The sequence below is a fragment of the Anser cygnoides genome, chromosome 1 (genome assembly GCF_040182565.1).
Source record: "Anser cygnoides isolate HZ-2024a breed goose chromosome 1, Taihu_goose_T2T_genome, whole genome shotgun sequence".
NCBI lineage: Eukaryota > Metazoa > Chordata > Aves > Anseriformes > Anatidae > Anser > Anser cygnoides.
In genome coordinates, this window is record NC_089873.1 from 183,147,783 (window position 1) to 183,170,935 (window position 23,153).

The following is a 23,153-nucleotide window of genomic DNA, read 5'->3' on the forward strand; positions in this document are numbered from 1 at the left end:
CTTAGCTTTAACAACAGAACTGGCCGTGAGTTCCATGGACTATATAATTACATAATATTTATTTATTTTCTGCTGGAAAAAAGAATATATATATATATATATTCTTTTCTTCTTTATTCAAAAAAAAAAAATAAGTGGGGGCAATCCAATTTACCTTGCCACCTGCTGGCAGTTTTCAACACCTTTTTCTACTCTTTTCCTCTCAACTAAACCACCTTAATTTTTTCAGTCTTTTTCATATGAGACTTTCCCATGCTTACAATTATTTTCACTCCTTGTCACTGAAACCCTTCTAAATCAGACACACTTCAGAGACAGTGGTTGACTCTTGTTGCAGTGTCCCAAAGTAAGAGGTTAATCATCGCAGCTTGCAAGGTCATAAACAGTATTCTCAGCATCATTTCCTATCTTGTTTGGATTCGCATAGTAGTATTTCTTTCTTGTTTATAAGAAAAAAAAAAAGCTAAATCAGATGCACTGCATATACTTCTAGTATATGATCACCTCTGTCAGTATACTGAACAACCTACAACTACCTTCTTCAATGTGTGAGAAATGGTGCAACCATGTTCCAAGTGCAATAAAATTATTAGGCTTCAGAAAAACACAGCTATCATCACAGACAACACTGAGACCAGGGAAATAGGTTTATGTACATTGACCTACCTCAAAATCTATCAGCTGCAGGTTGGCAATAAGCGTCACTAGAAGGCCACTGTTGTACAATTCCTGTGCCAGCTGAGCCACTACTTCTGTAGGTGGCTCCTTGTCTGTGGTCCCACAAAGAATTTCCTTCATTGCTTGCAGGGATTTTGACACTTCCTCTGATGCCTGTTGACCAACAGACAAAGGTTTGGTTTGGTTTCGCAAAGAAAGAAAGAAAACCAAATTTTATTAAATTTAAAAAGATGAACAGTTCAAAACAAAAGCTTCTAACTGCACCTGTGATGATCACAACTCTTTAATACTCTATTGCAATCGCTGAGGCTGCAATGCCCACACCAGATCCTGCAGGCCTTACACTAACACACGGATATATTCAAATTAAACACAGTATGCCATCACTGCCATATCATGGGCATGAAATAGGGTCAGAAATACAGTTACCAACCCACGTCATCAAGATCCTTGATAAGTGCTCCCCCACAGAAGCGGGCAGCAGCTCCACCACCACTCCTGCAGTGGGCTCCCTCAAGACTTGTGGGCCGAGAGGCACAAAATGGGGGCACCCGGAGGCTGCGTTGCCCCCATCCAGAACTGCTTGCTGATGGCCTGTCCTGGCTCCTTACATACAACCCAAATAATCCCCCGTAACCCTGCCAGCCTTGCGCTGCCACCACCTATTTCTCCTCGTCACATAGTCAGCGTCTTCAGCAAGGGATTTATCTGAAGACTGCGCAGGCACTTCAGGTTCAGGTTGGGAAATTATTTAACAACTTAACTTGCTTTCAGTAAAGCTCCACGGCTGCCTCCCAACAAACCAAGTCTTTCATCTTTTACTCTCACCTAGCGTATACTAATTCAATGCAAAGTTTCAAATACCTAATGTAGAAAACAAATCAAGAACTGCCCTATGAAATACTCGGAGCAGAAAGCTTACAACAGACAAAAAATGAAAGAGAAAAGCACAAAAACAGGTAACAGCTTGGTGTTTGTGGCAGTCAGCAGGTTTCAACGAGATGTGAATTACAACATCCCGGTTTCAAAGGGGAAACAACCATCGGCCACAGCGAGACAGCTCTGTCCTCACAGCCTCCTCCTTTCCATTCTGTATAAATAAAGGCTCCTTGGAGCAAAGGCTTGATTTGTGAGCGTGTGTTTGCTTTAAATCCTACCTGCTGTAGCCATTGGGCTGTGCAGGCTATAGCTCTTTCTGGGTCAGGATATATTTAATACACGCATGACCAGCAGCTAGCGCATATATAAGGCCAGTTGGATTGTTTTTTGGCAGGGCGTGGTAAGCAAGTAAAGGAGAGGTTTGAAAGCAAAGATGGTGGAAGTTTCCAAAGCTAAGGCAGCATTTTCCATCTATATTGCAAAACACTTACTTGAAATGAGTGTTTCATTAGCTAAGCAGGAAAAAAATATATAAAACAATAAACACAGAACAAAAAAAAAAGAAATAAAAAACCACAGTCACTTGTAAAAGCTAATTGGACATTAATGGATGTTCAAAGCCAGATCGATAATTTCAATACGTCTCTCACATAAACTGAAAGGGAAAATGTCATGCTTTCAAATGTCACCACATCAATCTGCATAAAACAACCCCACAGCGCTCAGGAGAGACATCTCTCAAATGCTGCTGATCTCCGAACACTTCAATATTGACTTACATCACGGATTTTATTCACATTAGTATAAACTGAAAAAAAGCCACCTTCACATCACATCTACCTGGATGATTCAAGCATCCATTTTGGACAGCATAAAGCATCTCCCCCAGTCTGTCTGTACCTATTCACAGTTTTCTAGTTTAGATAGGCCAGCATGAGTGGCGTGTAAATGAGTATGACTATGCGGTAACTTTAACCACAGCAGAATTCTTTTTGTTCCTTAATGCAGTTCAGTAGAAGAGCCTATTTTTAACACAAACGTTAGTGGTATGTCACTAGAGATATCCCACAGAGTACAGATGGGATTAACAACGGGGGTGCTATCTTGTAAACTAAAGCTCTAAATCTTTATAAGAGCTGTGCAAATATTTTCATATCAAAGGAAAACCCATACGTTTTTGGCTTTTCACCCATTCTTCTTGGTAGGGTGTGAATATCTCTGGCATTCTGTGGGTAAAAAAATTAATACCTCTCCTTTAAAGTAGAAGTAGTCCTTTCTGATGTGTGGAAAAAGCCTGCAATACTCTGCTTTTTGTTTTGTTCTCAAAATGAGGCCGAAAAGTAAAGTGCTGAAGGAGAAAGAAACGACAGAACATTGTAGCGTTGACGGGCACAACGGGGCCCAAATGGAGCTGTGTTACTCTAATCGATCTGCCAACCCATCCTCTCACCTTCTTTGCTTTTGTACATGCAATTTACATTTCATATTTGACTTCCTCCTTCTTTATACCCTCTGGATATTCTGTGGTTTGACATTCAAGCCTCTACCAAAAGCTATTCCTGGTCAAATCTAAGGACTGCTCTTCTACCTCTATCCCTTATAATCTACCTGTAGAAAAATCAGTCCCAAGCACAGATTTGTGAATTAACAGCCACTTCCAGTCTCCACTTTGACATTTCCACTTAATCTTACTATTTTTTTAGAATAATACCCTAAGTAGATAAGCACTGTGTCTGGGATGGAAACTTGCTCAAGACTCTGAAGAAAAAGTCATTCCAAGATCCAAAGATCCCAGATCCGTCCAAAAGAAACAACAAAGCCAAATATATTCACTCAAATACATAGAACAAAAAAGACAACAGAAAAATAGCTGCAGAACTTCTCATAAGAAGCCAGACTGGTTCCAACCCTCTTTAAGAAAATTTGCAAAACCCTCAGCAAGACACTCTTCCTCCCAGCGATGTCACAAACATAATTTTTGTGACAAAAAGAGAGATTTGATAGAAACTCTGAAGTCTACTATGACTTCTGTACCACAATTTACCTTACATCAGTTGCAACAGCAACAATAATCAAGTGCTGCAACTGTCACTTCAGCAGAAGTCACAGAGCAAAAGAAAGGGTTTCATGAACCTTGTAAACACTTTAGCCATTTTCCTCATCCTTGCAACTAAGCACATTTTTTCAGAACTATTAGACCATGCTTCTCTAGGCATGAGTCCTTTACATCGTGATTGAATTTATTACATTACATTTTAGAGATGCTGGTGTGAGAACATAGGAAAGAGAGTGAGACAACTGAACACATAGTCCTAAGTAGAAGAGCTTATATACACATTACATGCAAGTGTCAAAAGTGGCATATGCTGAACTTTGGACAAATAAATTGCAGACAGGGACAACAAAGCAAAAAATTAAATGCAAGCTGATTCCCAGCATGCGCATCAATTTAACGTTTGTGTTGCTGTCACTGCACAAGCATCAGGATCTCGATCTCCTAAAATAAATCACAGGCTTCTAAGTCTTTATTTCTGCCATGTGAGCACTACTGGCATCTCAGTTCACAACATCCAAACTTGGGAGGATCCAATGCCACTCCAGAACATTGTAAAATTCAGTGTGGGTACATTGGTAAGTCGTGAGTGAGTTACAATACCGATTTGCAATAGCTACGTAAAGGAAATAAAGGAGAGTACAACCTGTACTGACCTGTGCAATGAAGGCAAGTTTTCCAGCAATGGCCATTTCTTCTCTACTTTGGCCCAACACAGGACTAACAAGTTGTTGTTTTTTTTAGTTTGTTTGTTTTTTTCTTTTTTAAACAGAGCATAGTCTTCTGTGACCAGCAACTCACAGAAAGTTTGAGAGTTCATTTGGAAATAAATTTTTTTGTGCAAATGTTGAAACGTAACAGTTCTTGCTTCGATCAGCCTACTAACCTTACTGGGCTAATGTGTAATAGCCTTAGAGATGGAGAACTGACAGAATAGATAAGCATACATTAATTCTCTAAGTTCAATTATAAACATGCTCAGCCTCTCCTGTTGATAAAGTTGGGGTTTTGTCAGCATTAATGTGTCTTTCCAAACCTATCAACAGCTTCAGCAGTGAGAGCTGGGAACTTATGTGTTGAAGATGCTTGGTCTTAAGTTTGCTTCCCTTGTAGAACAAAGCCTTGTCGTTGTTGACTTAACAGGATCATAACATAAAGAAAGAAGCACATGAAGAAATGATTCCCTGAAATTCTATTTGGAAAAAAAATTCTTCCTCTCCTTTCTTCAAGATATCAAGACTCTCTCTCCTATCTGCAGCTTAACAGAAGTCTGAAGACCAGCTGACTTTGTTGCAGAGGTTCACTCTTTATTTCAGAATGGGTAATGCTACTATGCCTATAATTAAATATTTCAGCACTCCAATGTTATGAAACATCTTAATTTTCCTTTCCCACAGAACTAATACTGGGTTCTTCAGTCTAACTCGCTTTGCCAGATCTAGAAGACTATTTCTCAGTTTTACCTATTCTTTTGGAGTGATCTCTGCAGGAAGGCCAAAGTGTATTACAACGTTCTTAGGATAGCAATTTAGCAGGCTTGGAAAAGCTGGGAATGCTGCCTGAAAAATTACATTTTTCTCTATATTTTACAGTTATACAAGACACTGCAATAAGGAGTGCCTTGTGTTTTTCATTAAGGGATTATGAAGAAATCCTACAGGTCTTAAAATTTTTCTGTTCTTGTAAAATCTTCCAGGGAGATTTTAAAGGGTAGCGTGGAAGGTTAAAACAAAAGTCTTATCTGTTGTTCATGCAGAAAGCTGAATTTTTTTTTCTGCAATCACGTAATTTTGGATTTTCCATACTCAAAGGGTAAGCTGTCTTATCTGTAACTGCCTGTGTGTGATATAGCAAAAAAACAAAGCAGGTCTTCTGCTTCAGACACAAAAACTTCACAAAGGCAGTTTTTGAAACAACCCAAAGCACATCACAGCAATACTTTAACAAGTCCCTAACTTTAACAACTCTAATTTCTAGCCCTTCCAACAGGGTTAATAGAAGTTACCTCTGCTTACAAACCTTGCCCTTTCCTTTTTCTTCGCTACTTACACCAATTTCACGTTTATCCTAAACATGCCCTATTACGCATTTGTGATCCAGATCTGTTATGCTTGTCAAAGAGGCAGACAGATCTCCCATTATGCAATGTGTGCTTGCAGCCCAGAAACCAACCATATCCTGGGCTGCACTAAAAGCAGCATGGCCAGCAGGGTGAGGGAGGTGACTGTCCCCCTCTAATCTGCTCGTGAGACCCCACCTGGAGTGCTGCGTTCAGCTCTGGGGCCCCCAGCACAAGAAGTACATAGAAGCGTTAGAGCGAGTCCAGAGGAGCACCACGAAGATGAGCAGAGGGCTAGAGCACCTCTCCTATGAAGACAGGCTGAGGGAGCTGGGGTTGTTCAGCCTGGAGAAGAGAAGGCTCTGAGGAGACCTTATAGCAGGCTTCCAGAACCTAAAGGGGGCTCTACAGAAAAGCTGGGGAGGGACTCTTTGTCAGGGGGTGGAGTGATAGGACAAGGAGTTATGGCTTTAAACTAAAAGAGGGTAGGGTTTAGATTAGATATTTAGAAGAAATCCTTTACTATGAGGGTGGTGAGGCACTGACACAGGTTGCCCAGAGAATCTGTGGATGCCCCATCCCTGGAGGTGTTCAAGGCCAGGCTGGATGGGGCTTTGGGCAACCTGGTCTGGTGGGAGGTGTCCCTGCCCATGGCAGGGGGTTCGAATAGGTGATCTTTAAGGTCCCTTCCAACCCAAACCCTTCTGTGAATGTAGATTCACTGCATCTTTTTATTCCCCCTTCAAGGAAGAATACAAAACCGTAAGCGGAAAAAGTATCAGGCCTTGAATTAATCAACAGTCTGAGCTGCTCCTCTACCTGAAATGCAACTTTCAAGGCTTTCAGTGGGTTGTTTCTGTGTTACCTGCTTTACAGGCAGGTCAAAGGTTTCACACATATATACATATTTTACAGGTCAGAATGGCCTATTCTTATAGGGACTCAACGTAACATTAATGACCAACCATAACAGCAAGGAAAAAAAAAAGACCTCATGAACTTCTTCTATCTTTTCAAATTCAGATACTAAATATACATTAGAAAAATACAGAATGTCTGACATTTGGCATCTGCACAGAGATCAGGAAATTCTCAATTGACCATAAGAACCTGGCAAATAGGATCTTACTGCTTCTATTTATATACTTAGCATATTTCCAGGGCAAAAATGCCTTTCTAAACAGTTGCTATCTTATAAAGCAGCACACAGTAACATACAGAGACAGCTGCCAGTGTGATGCAAAATACTCCAGTGTGTGATTCAGTGAGCTTCCAGTATCCCATGCCATACGTTCAAACCAAAAGCATAAAGCTCCTAGGTTTGCTTTCGTCTCCTTTAGTTTATAGTTCTGTTTATAAACATTCTCACTGTGTGAATCAAACCAATTTTTCTTCTTAATAATGCCAACAAAGTTCTCTCTAAATGCAAGTGTAAGGACTCCTGAGAATATCTATTAGGAGAATTTGAATTCGATGTCTTCAGGAACATCCCAACTGACTTACTCTTGATGCAGTTTCATGCTAAAAGGATATACAGGAACAAACTGTGGACTTCAGCAGAATGTTTTGGATCAGGAAGCTGAATTCTGACATTTAGCAAAATATTACGGCCTATTACTCAAGGAGGCTGGCAAGGACAACCTAGTAAAGCAGGCACAATAATTAAAGTTCTAAGAGGCAATATGATTGCATGAAAGAGATAGGGTCGCCCCACCTGGACATAAATTCCTTTCCCATTGTTAATCCTGCACTTACGGCAGAACTAAAGGTTGCAAGGTGCTTAGAAATGAAAAAGAGACCGGAAGAGACAAGCTTTAAGCTCTCAGCACTAGCATCTGATAGTATCTGGAGTTTCTCCCACCACCTCTAAGAGCAATAACAGGCCTTGGCAGAATGGGGAGGCCGAAACACAAAACATTCCACAAAGTCCCAGGGCATGTGAATTTTGTGCAGAGTTAGAAGGAAGGGGCGCCAAGCCCTTCTTATCTTATTCTCTTTGTTTCAGTGTACAGCAGTGAAGTCAAAGGCAATTTTGCAACTGACTTTGGCAGCTGCGGAATCGAGTCCACAGGTATTAGCATTTGTGATAGTCATCCAATCGCTCTTCCATGCAAATGCACATCCTGTCCTCTGCATGCACCTCATCTTACACACAGCTTCCCCATGGCTCTATCAGTGCAGGAAGAAGATGAAAATGCTCTGGTAATGGCTTCATTGGTGCTAAATAAGAAAGCAGGATTTATTGATAAAAAAAATGTTATGGAAATTTTAAAGACTCTTAACTGTCGCTGTATTAAAGTGCTGCTCTCCTGCCCCTTCTGAAGAGTAGTGAATGTGTTACAGTACATGGAGATGAAATGGAGGTCAGATTACACTGACCTGAACAGGCAGTCTTATTAGAAAAATGTAACTGAAAGGGGAAGAAACTAGATGTTTTGAGTTATTTTACATCTAGCTTCACTATGTTTCTGAATACCAATTAAAGATGCTGCAGCCTGTGGCTCTGCCTATCAGAAAAACACTCAATGTGGAGCCCTAGATGAGCTCTAACTCATTGGGTTTTAGGGTCCATGACAAACCCACGGCTTGAACCAGCTACCAAAAACTGCAAATCTTTCAGGACAACTAGGCCAAGCCCAGACAGCTTATGGCCAAGCACATAGAAGCCTAGGCCAAGTTTCAACCAGCCCCAGATCCGCTTCCTATTCTGAATTAAAAGCATGTGACACTTGGAAGGCTTTTGCTGAAGCGTGGGTTCAGAAAATGTTACCAAACCTGTAGGCACCACAGATGGCACTGAGTCAGGGGTGCCGCACCCCAGCGTGTTTGGTTAGCAGCGAGAGCGTGATGTTTTCAGGGACATGCCTCGGGGACGTATTGTGTGCAACCTGAACGGCTTTACACTGACCAGAGTCTGTGGCTGAACACGAGGCTCCAAGGAGATGAGATGTCACCCCCCTTTTTTGTGAGGTGGGTCAAGCATCCGCTCCATTAATGTCATTTTACAACATCCATCAATAAAATACACAATAGCATTCACAGTAATATATTAACTACTATGACCAGCATATAATAGGTTCTCTTTCCTCAGGTTCAACAAATCTGCTGTCCACTGTGCTGCTATCAGGGTTTCTCTTCCGTGCTCCCTATTTACGCACATCCTCTGATACAGCAGCCTGTGCCAGAAAGCGGGAGGATGTACAGGGTCTAAACCCTGAAGGCTTCCTTTCCTAGGTTGTTCAATATTTCCTTGCTTTTCTAGTTAATTCCAGAATGGATATTTCTCATTAAATACTAACAAGTTTGGTTCTACATGAGTGAGATTAACTTTTCATGAGATTTATAGAATTCTGCAATAACATACAATTAATTGTTCTTCACTACATCAAAGTCTGAACGTGATATCAGCAACTGTACATGTCACAGGAACACCTCATTTATTGCAGATGTTGGAGAAGGAGGATGCTTGACAAGGAAGGCTTCAGTATGCTTTTCAGCTTTTTTAGCCTACTTAATCCTGTAATTGTTACACTTGCTTTTCCATTGCTGCAATACCTTCTATAAGGTAGATGCTATTAAAAAATTAAAGAAAAAATAAGGTGTCAGAAAGAGCACTTCACAGGAAGAGGAACCATGCGTGGTAGCACTTCTCAACCCGTGCTGTCAGCTTTCAGAATGCAGCCTAGAAAACGGCAAAGCTTTAAACACACATGCAAGCAAACAAAAATAAAACACCCATAAAGTAAAAACTAAGGAAGGAACATTCCAACTTGGCCTACTTTTCAGTTGGGAATGTTTAAAGAGCATTATGGCAACACTGCACACATTAATGGATTAAAAAAATATGTGGAAGAACTGGGTCAAATTCAATCCTTATCTAAGGAGACAGATGCTAGTCCAGTCAATAGGCCAGTCAAAGTCTGAATGGGCCCTATTCTGTGACTAACAATAAGCATCATTAAGAAAGAGGGCAAACTTCTGTATATTGTGTGTATATGTGGAAATGTATCTTGGAAAAGGCGTAGAATTGCCTTTACACTTACAAGTAGCTTCCTTTCACCCTGTCTATCAAGTTGTATCTTTGCCCCTCTTCCCATTACTCAAAAAGTCTTCACCAATTTGCTGACAGGCTCCTTCTACCTGAGCACTGCATAGCTTGGGAGGAATGACCATTTCTGCATTATTTAAAAATAGCCCCTCTGGAGCACAGATGGCTCCTGCTGAAAGTTGCATGAGGCTTTATTTGAACTGCCAGCCTTGTACGGCCCCAGCCCATGGCGTTTTCACCTCATACTTAAGATTCTCAGCTCAGGAAAGGGAATGGGGAAGTTCTCCTCCAGGCTTGCAGTTACTTAGGCCTTGCTGCTCTTCTCTGTCAGCTCTAAGTTTATTAGCAGCTTTTAGCTGTCTCAGCCCACATGCCACATTTGCTGTACTACAATAACAACTGAACTGTCACAGGATGCATCTTGTTTAAATATCTGAGGCAAGTTCTAGCTGAAAGCAGTTTTGCAAGCAAGCAACATCAGGGATGCTGTGCAGTGGCATTCCTACAAGTCCTGGGAACCTCAATTTTATGATGAGGCACAATGGCACCTCTCCAGTTTTCTCAGAAATCAGAAAAAATGGGAGAGCCCTGATCCCCAAAACTTCTTTGTTCATAGGCCCACAGGGTCCAAAAACCCTTGGGCAGCTTTTAGATATCGAGGGTCTGTAGATCTTGCAGGAAGGAGACAGAACTCTGGGTCCTTTTATCAAAGTTTAAGACTCTCCCTTTGGAACATAAATCGGAGAGAAATTTCAACATCTTACAAGTCTCTGCAGAGAACAGAGTGCAGTACTATACTTTTTCTTTGTTCTTGTTTTCATTAAAATTTCTGTAATCATACTTATGACAAAACGTTATCTATTAGTATAGTATGAGTAAATTTTGAAAACGTGCACCATTGAAGATGCCACCACCATCTTCTCCAATTCAAAATCCAACCAATATTCAAACACAAGTCTACTGAGCCCACAAACCCTGTATGTCTAGTAACAGACATTATAGTGACTGTTTTAGCAAGAGTTATTTTCCCTAACATTTTTTTAAATTTATCATTGTCACAGTACTGAAGATATTTCCTTCTGATTTACCTGCCTGAACTCAGGACCATTTATCAGGCTACCTTCATTGTCAAGTAGGATGTATTTCAGAGCAGCTCATTGCAATGCTTCAGATGAATGGTAGCATTACTGATGAACCTCTGATCTTCTCCTGCAAAGGGAGAAAGGCCCTTTGTGCTTCCTCTGAATCAGAGCGCAAGGTCCTGATTCAACAAGCCATGTAAGCATATGTGTAAACGCCATCCAAAACGGGGCTGCTTTCTTGACTTTGTCTTGAAGCTGAAGTGACTGCCTTGTCCCCCCTCCCTCCTCTCCCCCAGTCACTCACATTTATCCCATTTACGATGGTAACAGCCTCCATACAGTAATAATAAACTATGTCAGAGAATATGGAAAAACTAGCCTCATTTTTTGTCAACCCAGAGAAAAGTGATGGATGTGTGGCAGGGGGGACATGGACAGAGTCACCAGGCTGAACATTTCCCTGATCCTGACCCCTCTCATGGCCACACAAATGCCAGCCAGGCACAATCAGTAGGTGAGACAAGTGGGCTGTGCACGGAAAGCAGAATGCTTCCCTCAAAGACAGCATGGACTTGTCAGTTAAGCTGGCTGCTAAAGTGTTAATTATACAGGATTGTTCAGATGAACACAATTCACGGAATTCACAGTTCAGGAGAGTCTGCCAGATTAGGATTTTTAGATATTTTAAATGGCCTGTTTGCATCCCATTCAATCAAATGTAGAATAAGCATCATTAGTAAATTCACAAGCTGTCTCCATCCTAAACAGCTAGGGGAAATCTCCCATATCTTTCACTTTGTGAGGAAAACACACACCAGCTGTTATGAGTTTAATGAAAAAATTACACTGAGTTCTCCATTTTCTAAGTCTGAATTTCTCATACTTTGTCACTAACATCCAAAAAAAAAAAATACCACCACCAAAACCCAGCTCGAAACCACAATTCAGAGGAGTCATACTGCAAAGCAAATCAAAAAGAAACCTGAGTCTAGAGCTTCTGCTTTGAATGTCGTCTTTAATCAGGTTCTGAAGAATGAATTCAGAAGGGGAGGACAGACGCTGCCGATTTATTTATTTATCTAAGTTTTAGTTCAGAGTCAAAATCTCTTAGTGCTTTTTCAGTTAACCGAAGGTATTTCAGCATGAGACATCAAATACCAGAGGCCTCACTGAAATCCACGTGACTGATGTTACATAATTAACACGCTCCGAGCTACTTGCTTTGAACCTAAAAGTTTCCAGAGAATTTCACTTTGGATGCAAAGGCAACTGTGCTTACCTTGTAGATTTGGCTCATTCTAATACAAACTCCTGCACAAGGTGGGAGAAGGACAACATGCAAACACAAACATCAGCTGCATAAGAACCGTGCTAATGTAATTTGTCAGCTACTTCTGCTCCACTGTCACTCAGTCCTAACCCAAAAGTAGTTTGTTATTAATTAAAATCATTTTCTATAGTTGGATGTGCCTTCTTAACTGGTCATTAAGTAGTAGAGTAGTAAAAGTAACTCAGGTCTGTATCACAGAATTAAATGACAGCAGTAGTATTAGCAAAAATCTAGCGCTATAGTTAGAATACAAAGAAGCAGAGCACATTTAGGAAGCACTCACAGAGAAGACTGAAGAGGACTGATACAGTGAGACCTCATACATATGGGTTTGATGCTTTATGTGAACAACGCTCATCAGAAGTAAGCTTTGCTCTGGGGGTACCTATACATTATCTGGCAGTCTCATTCGTTACCCTGCTAGACCAATTAATTGTATAATAATTTCCACATAGTCCTCCATGCTATTTTGTTAGATGCCTTGCTATTCAAAGTAGTAAATCTTTTTGGATAAGGCTCCTGGATCTTAACGTTTTCTTTTTGACCCCCAGATCTGTTGTCCTCTACTTCTGCAAAAGCTCACTGATTTCAGTAGAGCTGTTCAAACATAAAGCTACTTACACGTGGAAGTGCTTGCAGAATCAGGGCAGTGAGCGAACACAATTTCATTCCCTTTATTCTGCAGTTTCCCCAGCATAAAACCCTTATCAGTCATCTACAACATTACCTCATACCTTGTCTGGTTTTTTTTCTTGTTTTTCCAATATGGCCATGTTTTCTTTCAGAATTTTCACAATCTCAGCAGGATTTTTGTGCGATTTACTAAACAAAGGCATGTTTTTTCTTCACCTGGATTTCTTCTTTCAGTATAGAAGAGGACTGCCTTAAACCAAATGAGAAACAAAAATAGCTTTTAAGGTTTATACAAAAAAATGCAATAAAAATACACAAACATTATGAACAAGAAAAGGTTATGCCTCAGTCGCTATATTTTGCTTCAACTAAGCAGGCAAAAGGCCTCATATACAGTCATTGCAGGTTCATTGGGAATTCAACAACCAACACTAGCATGTGGAAAGCTACTCAGCACCTGCACAAGAGCTGGATGCTTCCTAAAGCCTCAGACCTACAGTTCAGTGCCCCAGTGAGTCTGTATGTGTATGCCCAACGTATTTTGGACAATGAATATCTGTCAGACTCCTAGATTTCTGATACTGGTTTCTTTCAAGCTTTACCAGTTCCACTGCGATGCACAGTAACTAACTTCAGACTCCAGCACACTAAAAACATCCTTTGTTTAAAACGTTGCAAAAAGGCCCCAGCTTATCAGCCATCACTCGTTCTTCTTCAGCTGATTTTCTTTTTTGGTCTAAAGGTTCTCGATATGAAGCAGTTTAGGCTACTCCCAAAGTCTGACAGACTTCAAGAATCCATCAGTACCTGTGGGTCAGATCTCATTTATGTTTTACATTGCCTGAATTAAATCAGAAATAGAGAATCAGTCACAAACATGGACATGTTTTCATGACATTTAAATGAAAGACTGAGCATTTCAATGAAAATATGTTTGCTTGTTTAATTTAAAGCACTCCTCCTCTGGATGGTTGGAAAGGCAAATACTAAATCACTGTATTTATACAAGAAAGAAACCAAGTAGCTTGGTTTATGATCCTACAAAGCATTAAGTGGTAAACTCCCATGGCTCTTGCTTGGGGTCTGATACAAAGATCTACTGAAGCAGACAGACTGTGCATGGGAATATGTTCTGGTTAGGCCAGTAACACTTTACAGGGAGAGCACAGTCCTATTCTGCATTTCAGCTTGTACAACATGAAGAAGAAAAAAAAGCCAAAATAAGCTCATATTTTCATCTCTTTCCACAACCAAAGAGAACCATTGTCACCAACCCTTCTCTCACACATTTGCAAGATTAGCTGTGAAAGCACAAATATATACACAAATCACTTCCATTTCCTTGTTCTATTTCAACTCTTACAATAAAAAAGCTTTATCCAAGAAGTTTTAAAGGAGAGAATTAAATTAGTACAATACATGATATATATTTTTTAAAAAAACAGAACTGTGCAATGACTTTCCAGTAGTCCCAAATGAACACGATCCTCTTGTGCTCTGTTTTTACTACCAAAAAACTTCAGTCTAACATGAAGTATGATCCCACTTGTGCTATACATCCATATTTTATTAATCCCAAAATACCCTAAGGAACTAATACTTAGATTACATATACATTCTATTACAAATACAAATAGCAATCACATAAAACAGTCAAGTATAAAATTCAAACCGCAGAGGAGTAGTAAAAAAAACAAACTATACAGATTCTGTCCTAACATCTTATTAAAAACATTTCAAAATATTTGCAGATTATCTTTACAAGAACAGTTTCTATGACACAAAGGAAATATTTTTAAATATCATCTTTAAACCAAAAGTTCCTTAATAATGTCAAGAGTACATGAATTTGTATATAGCTTCTCAGTTGTTGCTAGGCTAGTTTCACAGAAATATTTTCATGTTCAAGTTCTGAAAGCTCTCCTCCTTCAGATTTCCATTTTCAAACTCATGGTTTGGTTCAAATTAATTTTTATTTTTGCAGTTTTGGCTACATAACCTTCAATACTTGGCTGAGCTCTCAACTAAGGAGTCAAAACGAGCGCTTAGCGCTGCTCCCATCGAGCTCAAAACTGTGATTTTTGGCAGCAGCATCCGATCAGCAACAGAGCAGAGTCACACCTCAACTTGCCAACGTGCAAGACTGAAGGCTGGGTATACTCGTGACTAACTCATTTGGGCATGTTCAGCTACACACAAGCACCAGAAAAGACTGGGCCTCTCACCAGTTAGCTTACTTCATACTTATAGGCAAAGGCAGTATTATACAATAAATTTGTTTGTAAGCTGCTAGCAAGTGCCAAGCACCCTATAACCTCACATGTTCTGCAGTCAGATTAGTTCTTCATGACATAGTTACAGAAGGACCTAAATCTGCATGTTTTTATTACCCATGAAGGTAAGGCATGAGGATATGAAGATGTAAGAGACATTTGGAGAGCAGGAGCTTAGACGGCATGCTGCATTTTAGAAAAAAAATCACCAAGGTGTGGTAGGGTTATTCAGGTTGCTTAAGACATCCTTTCATCTTCCCCTCTGACAGGTCTCCACACAAGGAAATGCAAAGGGGGAGATATTTTGATTTTTTTTTTTAATTGAGGCAGTCATGACCTAGAGGTTCTGAGATTTAAGAAAATGAAGTCCACATTTCTAACTGATGTTGGCTATGAATTACAAGCATGTCCCCCCCAAAAAAAAAGTAACTTACATAGCTGTCTAGAGTCCAGTGTATTTAAATAATCACTAATGTTGCCAAAACACCCCAGTAGCCAGGCTAGCACTTTTCCTCTGTATAGTTCATCTGACTATTGAGTCACCACAGCACTGCTCAGTGATAAATGATCTTTTCTATTCACCTCATAGCCTACCACTGTCCTAATCACAACAGCAAAGTTTCTGATAATATGGCAGGAAGGGACTCAAGAGACTGTTTAGTTCATCCCTCCGCTAAGCAGAGCCAAGTCTCTGCTTCACTTCATTTATCAGTCTTACATCCAAAGCAAAGCATCCACTGCTTCCAAGTGGAAGAAGATACAGAGAAAAAAGGGGGAATTATGGCCATTAGGAATCCCAGCTGTGCAAAGAACTGCCTTGGATTTACCCCTTTTCAGGACATGGCTTTTAACCCACCAGCATCTGGCAGAGATACTCCGTCACTTCAGAGAACACTGGCAGCTGCAGGTTACAGTCAGATTCCAGTCCCTTTGGCTCTTCCACGTAGGAACGTCTTAGGGGCACATGCGATTCACAATTACAGACAGAACAAGTGCTGGTAAAAGTGCTTTGCTGACATTTAGAAGCTGTACAACTTCGTCTTAGGCTGGCTATTCCACAGGGCGCAAGGCAAAACAAGGACTCCTTACCTCCGGATTTGTTTCTCATGAGTGGATTCTCCAGCATCTAAGAAAGCATTAGCTCTAGCGAAAGCTGTTCCTGCAGCTGCAGCATTTCTGCCCTGTCCTCTTCTTTATACTAACTCTCTCTGTTCTCCAAACTTTAGTTGGAAGCTTTTCTCTTCAGTAGATGTACTAATCTGGTTTAAATTTCCTATTCCCTTCATCACTTATTTCCATTTTGGTGTTTTTTTTGAGGGGAACTCAGTATTTTCAAGATATCTAGCCCTGTGTAAAAGTTGCTTCAAATTGGCCAGTAAGTTCAAATGTTGCAATGGGAAGAGAATTAGAATGAGAGATGGACACCGTGACCATGCAAAGCTTTGCTCCTTCAAGAAACCAGCCTAAAAATAATGGAAATACAAATATAAATGAAAACTGAAAAGAATGCAATACAAGCTTACTAGAAGCGGCTCATACTACAATCTGTTATTAATAAAGTATATTTTTAGTCCAAGAAAATATAGTAGATCCCATAATTTGACATAGAAACATACTAAATTGAATATAATAGAAGAAGTAGAAAGAAAATTACCATGTAAATGGAGATTGATCCTCTGAGAAGGCAACAGCAGTTTGGGGATGGAACTTTATTTAGAGAGGCATTGGAACTGAGACCCTACCAACAAACTGTGATGACTCAAAATATGAAGACGTCATCAATACTGAAGAAGACTGGAATATCATTGCCTGCAAAACTGGATAGCCTGACATAATAAATGTCATAAATAATAAACTGATAGACTGACATAATAAAATGGGATAAAAAATAAGAGTAGAAAGTATCAGATAATGCAGAACAGGAGAACAGACAAGAATATCTGCTTCAAGATGAGGACTACCATAAGAAATGACAGACACCCGGGCACAACACTGGTATTTTACAGACAGAAGAAAGACAAACACAAATCTGCAATGAATTGAGGAAGTAATTTCCAGTAGAAAGACAAAAGCATTCATGTCTTTGTACAAAGTCTTGATGAAACTTCATATGGAATAACGTACACAAAACTGAACACCCAAAGTCAAATAAAATCAGAGTAAGCCTAGAAGAAAAATACAGGGAGGCTCAAGAAGTTATTTCAGTTAAAATAATAACATGTTATTTGTGCACAAGCAAGTGGCTGTAATCTGCCAACGAATAAACATAAGCTAAAAATGTAAAGTTTTCTAACCATTGGAGCTCTGAGATTTTGGAATAACTTGCTCTAACAGGCACACTACAGAGCATCTGTTCATAAATTTTTGACACTGTTGTCTGGCAGCAAGGGACAGAGCTGAATGAGCCCCTTTCTTTCCTACTTTCTAGGAATAACCATTTGATGGAAAATGTTTTCAGCAGCATATGTTTTTATAACATCAGAAATGCATTGTAGTCACTTCTGAATTCCTACCAGGGACCAGCCGATTTCTGAAGCATTAGTTGGGATGATGTTATTTCACCAGTACTCTTGCAAGAGGCTTCATGAGGCAAAGGAAAGAAACAGCTGTATCTCACCGGCCCGAGTCTCACAGCCTCCAAAAGTTGTCTCTCCCATTCACAGGGGAAATGCCCTGGCAGCACTGAACAAGGAATTGTGGTTTCCAAAGTCTGCTGTTGCCATCAGTATACACAGAGTATTTCTGCCTCCAGTGCTGCGGAATCCAACACTTTTTACAAGGCCTGCCTTTATAAAAATACTTTCAGAGTATGCTTGTTAGTGGGGAAAAAAGGCATTGATTTTATTTCAGATAAGTGACAGAAACACCAAAAGACAATTTTAAAGCAACACTTTCTAAATGTTTAGCTGTGCCTGTTCAATTCTGATAAAAGAAAAAATGTATTTCACATAGACATAGCAAATTGAATCTAGAGGTATATAAGGTTTACAAGAAGAGAGCTCTAAGATATTCAGTAGCCTGTCACAGATAACATAACATCCCTTTATACTCAGAGCATGCCTTCCCTCAGAGGCCTCCAACTCTGCAAACATTTAATTAAGGCTGAAAACACAATTCCAAAACTGCTATATACATGCTGTTACTCTCTCCCCTCTGCAAAGGGAGAAGCTGAAGCACAGAAAGATCAGAAGACTTACAAAAGGCCACATTTAAAACATAAAAATTAAAAATCAGTGCCTTTGCCAGGAATGAAACCTAGATCATCTGACACCAAAGCCTATGCTTTATCAGTCTTCAAAAATTCTCTTCTGCCAATTTATCTGCCCATAAAGGGAATGCACTAGAAAATAAAATCACTGCAATTTGAACTCTTTGATACAACTATAAAGCACACTAATAGATCTAGTTCTGTTTATAGGCACTCTCCTTGAATTCTTTGCTCTTTATCATATGCTTTCTTAGAAGATTACAGCAAAGCTGAGCTTGTAAGAGCAATGAGGGAAAATGCAGCCAGCAACATCACTCTACTCATCAGCCGATCCCACTATAAAGTGACTCAGTTAAGTAGCTCAACAACAAACACTTCCTCCTGCCCACAAAGGCAAGAATGAGAGCATGTGATCCTGTTAGTGCATTCTTCTCAGATGTTCCTCCGGACAAGCAATTTGCTATTCAAAAATGAATGAGAGAATAATTTCCCTTCCCTTAAGTATCAGACATCTGTCTTTTCTTAGTTCCTAACCTTCATCTACTTATTTATCAGAATAAAAATATTTCAGTAACTCATACTGAGTGAGACTTTCTTCTGTGGAAAAAGAGGCTTCATTTTCCATTCACTTCAGTGTGCCTAAACCCCCATGTATTTTGGGCATGAATCAGCAGACGTTCTTCATAATTTTGCCCAATCAGTATCTATATAGTGAAAGAGATGCTTTATTCCCCTCTTCATTTCTCCCTCCCACAATATTTGGGAAGGTTGTGGCAATTACAGAGTCAAGAACTCAAAGCAAGAAATAGAAGACTTTTTGATCACCTGGACAAGTCTGAGCTCTCCTCCCCGTGCAGTCCCCTCACACAATCCACATTTTATTTGGCAGGCAGAAGGAATCAGGGCTACACAAGTAACTTCTCTTGAAAACTTCTCTTCTCCTCAACAAGTTGCAGATTTTGAAAAGTACATTGCAAATCAGACAAAAGATGAACAGATGAAAAGAGAGGACAGTTTTGTGTTAGGCTGAACGAGTGCCATCTCTGCTTGGCAACAAAATTATTCCAAAACCTCAGGAATTTACTCATAGTAAGCCTTGCTGTTGGCTACTTGTTGCATTCCCAGTCTTGAAAGGACCTGGCACAAAGGCGGATATTGGCTGAAACTTTACCTGGAACATACAAAACCTTGCGGTAATGCTTACTACTTTCCCCACAAAACCCTCTTCCAACAGGTGGTAAGCATCCTGAAGATCAGACAGAAAATCACTAGGCAGTTCTGCCTTTAATCTGCCTACCTCTATAGAGTAAGAATTATAATAATAATACTATTGAACAACCACATGATATTATTGTGAAACTGAAGGCAACCATGGTGATGCTCGACTCAAGTGGTGTGATGTAGCTCTATAGAAGCAATTGAAGAAATTAATAATTGTATTTTCAATTGAATGCCCATCCAATAAAGAACAAAAAAAAGTCTTTCAAATGCTGAATAGTTATCAGGTCACTGAGGCCACAGTTTCATGAGCCCTCTGCTCCCTGACAGTGCCATCTTGCTCCAGATCTATTCACACTCCTACAACACAACCTCTGCTGGACTGGTACAGTTGTTTGCTGGGCCATGTGGTAAGCCAGGTCAGGGAAGTGATCCAGGTGAACAAGAAAATAGCCTGGTGGGAAAAAAAGGTCAGAACTGGTTCCCAGCCCAGTTCTCCACACAGTCTTACAAACAGCCCTACCAGGACAAGATGGGAAAGAGGGGATGGAAAGAGGCCAGAGAGGCAGGGCCTCTGCTGAAGCAGACACTACAGCTCAGATGCTCATGAACCAAACCCAGAAAGATATGATGGAAAAGGAGGTGTAAATGTGTGATTATATAAATCAAGACTGAAACTTTATGAAAGTACCCCGAGAAGGATAGAGAGAACAGACTACATTGGTACAGAGAAGTGCCAGAATTAAAGTTAGGAACTTTCTGAGTACTTGACTTTGCTACCTAGCATCCTCTTAGTGCAGCAAATCCTGTGCTAACACATCTATAATTACAAAATATTTATTATAAAACAGTGTTTGCACACAGCAATCTTAGGTAACATTCATATTCTAAAGCCATGCAAAAATTGCATCTGTAGTACCATACTCATACCTGCATCAATCATTTTTGTATCACACAGACTCTCCCACGGATGCTAACAAACTAGCCAGAAGTAGCAGGTTATCACTTTATATTGAATAAAACTAGAAAGATAAGAAAGCAGCAGATTTTACAGCCACTAAGTTTGACAGGATTGATAAAAAGAATATTTGGGATCCCTGTCGCCATTTATCAACATGGGAGTCTTTCAAAGCTAAAAAATTAAGAATTCAAGTCTATGCCTAACTGTAGTCCATAGAAAAAACTCCCACATGCTCAGATGTGCAGAAAGACATCTCTTAACTAACATCTCTAAAGTACATACAATTTTAAGATAACAGCCCTTAACAGCTTTTCAATTACTTAAGTGAAAGGGAAACCAAGTTTAATTTCCATTTCTAGTATTAATAACAACTGTAGAAATAATGGAAAATGGTAATATAATTTAAAGAACATAGGCAGCAGCCAAGAGGGAATAGGACTTCCTGTAAATCCATTAGTGAGGAACATTAATACCAGTTCTCTTTTTGCTCAGTAACTGTGTTACCCCTCGAAACAGCATTAACTTGACCATGACTTAAGCAAGCCTGATTATTGAAATAATTCTTTAGAGTGGTAATTTCACTTTACTACTAAAATTAGTCCAAGAAAGAGTCTTTGTTCAGAAAAGCTTCCCTTAAGCTCAGTGAAAGTTCTGCCTGAATGAAGACCTGAGGAACAGCCCCTCTCACGGAATTAGAATTTCAGGTTGAGAAGACCCACTGACTATAAATAGCGAGATGGTTAATTTCCATACGGAGTTTCTTGTGACAATTCACACACACGCTCATCTTACATTCATCCCTAGCAGCTCCTGAGTTTCTTATGCAAGTGGCTGTGCTCTCATTCCTCTGCATCTCAAGAGCAAGTCCGCAGCTGCAGGCAGTCAGCAGAGAGGAGCGAGAGAAATGATATATTGCAGATATTTTATTTTTGGAAACCGCACTGTAAATAAACCCATTTCCAGAGATATTCCATGGACACAGAGTGTTTGGTCACAGAGCCAGTGCCTTATGTAACAGAAGGCGTATTGTTTAGGATTGCCTTCTTTAAAAAGCCACTCCTGGTAACACAGTTTACAAAGCTATAAAAAGCTAACAGCGTAACTATAGAGAATAAATAAATGAGCGGTTTTATTAGGGAAACGCTATTGCTAACTAGAAAAAAAAAAGAAAAAAAAGAAAGTTCTGTCAAATTACCTAACTTTATGTAATTCAAACGAGATAATCTCGGCCGATACTTACTGCGTGCAGAGACGGCCAGGCGTGCCTAAGCGGCGAAGCGCAGCTCCATGGCGAGGTGCTGAAGACAGCTCTCTGCCAGCGCGGCCAGCCAGAGGTGCTTTTCAGTTATCTCCCATTTAATGGCAGCTTTTCCTCCTCGCTGACACGTGGCGGAGAAAGCAGATTCCAGAATTCAGCCTCTCCTGGGGGAGCAACTGTTACCCTCTGCAAAAGCGTGAGCAGAAATGAACGCCCGAGCGTGCACACGCACACACACACACGCGCACTCAAAGCGGCTGTAAATTTCCACTCCCCTTTCCCTGCAGCCGGACTCTTTCGTGTGCCAGGGGCAGTTCTGCTTCTGGTCCGACTAGCTCCCTGTCCGGGTGTGCATTTTTCCCACCGCCCTCCCCTGCTTCCCACTCCCTGGCTCGCCTTTCTCACGGGCTCACACCCCCCCCCCCCCCCGTCCCTTCCCTCTCTCCACGTCAGAGGAATGCGTGTAAAGCAGAAGAACACGTATATAGCCCCGCCGAGAGATTTCTCTGGGGTTAAAGGAAGAGATGCAACAATTTCTCATCGCTCCTGTAAGTTTCCATTCCCCCTCCGAAGTCTTTCAGCGGACGGGAGGCATCCTTGACGGGCCCAATCACGTGGCAGAGGCTGCTGGAATTAAATTATTCACCTTGCCTTCCTGCTGAGAATGCAAATAAGGGCGCCCAACAATGGTTTGTTGTTACAAGATAATAACAAAACCAACATGCTAGCGCACGGGATCTTTCAGCAGGAGGAGTCCTGCCCAGAGGAGCCAAAGTTGCTGCTGTTTCCTGCCTGGCCGCGTACGGTAACAGCAGGATCGCAATACTTTTTCACATAACACTGGGGTGGGGTGGGGGGGAAATCTCCAGTATACTCTAAGCAAAACTTCAGTCCCACTGCAGAAATGCATTAGCCTAAAGCACCTCTTTCAAGGGCTAAACTCATCCAATTAAAATATTCTGCAAGAAGCACTACCAGCTATTACCAGGCACACAAATACAGCAAAATGCAATTAAAGGAACTGTTAATGCTTCGTTTTTCTCCCTCAGCAGCTACTCCTCAGTGAGTGCCACACATATCCAGAGGGAACTGCAAGTGGCTTTCCCTCCCCACCTGTCTAACACACATCAAGAAAGAGAAGGACAAGGCTTTACCAGGCACCATTAGCACTGCAGGATGTTGAAATCCATCCTCACACAGACCTCAGCCGAGCCCCGGCACGGGTGAGAAGGGAGCGTGTATTTATGCTGAGATCACCAGCTCAGGGTGAGATTTCACGTCCTGTCCCCTCTTCCTTAGAGTTTAGTCCAGCCAAAGTTCCACGTTACTGAAAATGATTCCGTATATTACAACATTTTCTAGAGGAAGCTAAACTCAGCCCCCACCGTGGACCAGCGTTACAGAGCTTAATTTAGGGCTCACCTGTGGTAGCTATTCACAGCTCTACGTTACAGACAACAACAACAAAAAAAG

The 23,153-nt window shown here is 40.6% G+C and overlaps 1 protein-coding gene across 6 annotated transcripts in view; it reads right to left on the minus strand.

Moving 5' to 3' along the window:
- Nucleotides 1-23,153, minus strand: part of CAB39L (calcium binding protein 39 like) — a 63,085-nt gene that overhangs the window by 24,613 nt on the left and 15,319 nt on the right. The window contains exons 2-5 of one of the 6 annotated variants that reach the window (XM_048052490.2): nt 22,835-23,007; nt 21,663-21,866; nt 12,864-13,012; nt 667-831 (exon numbers count right to left, since the gene is read on the minus strand). In XM_048052490.2, coding sequence (XP_047908447.2) covers nt 667-831; nt 12,864-12,965 — 267 coding nt within the window. In that variant the 5' untranslated portion in view covers nt 12,966-13,012; nt 21,663-21,866; nt 22,835-23,007. Of the gene's footprint in view, nt 1-666; nt 832-12,863; nt 13,013-21,214; nt 21,233-21,662; nt 22,077-22,834; nt 23,008-23,153 lie in introns of those variants that run through there. The other 5 variants (XM_048052491.2, XM_048052489.2, XM_013179646.3 and 2 more) reach the window with 5 other exon arrangements.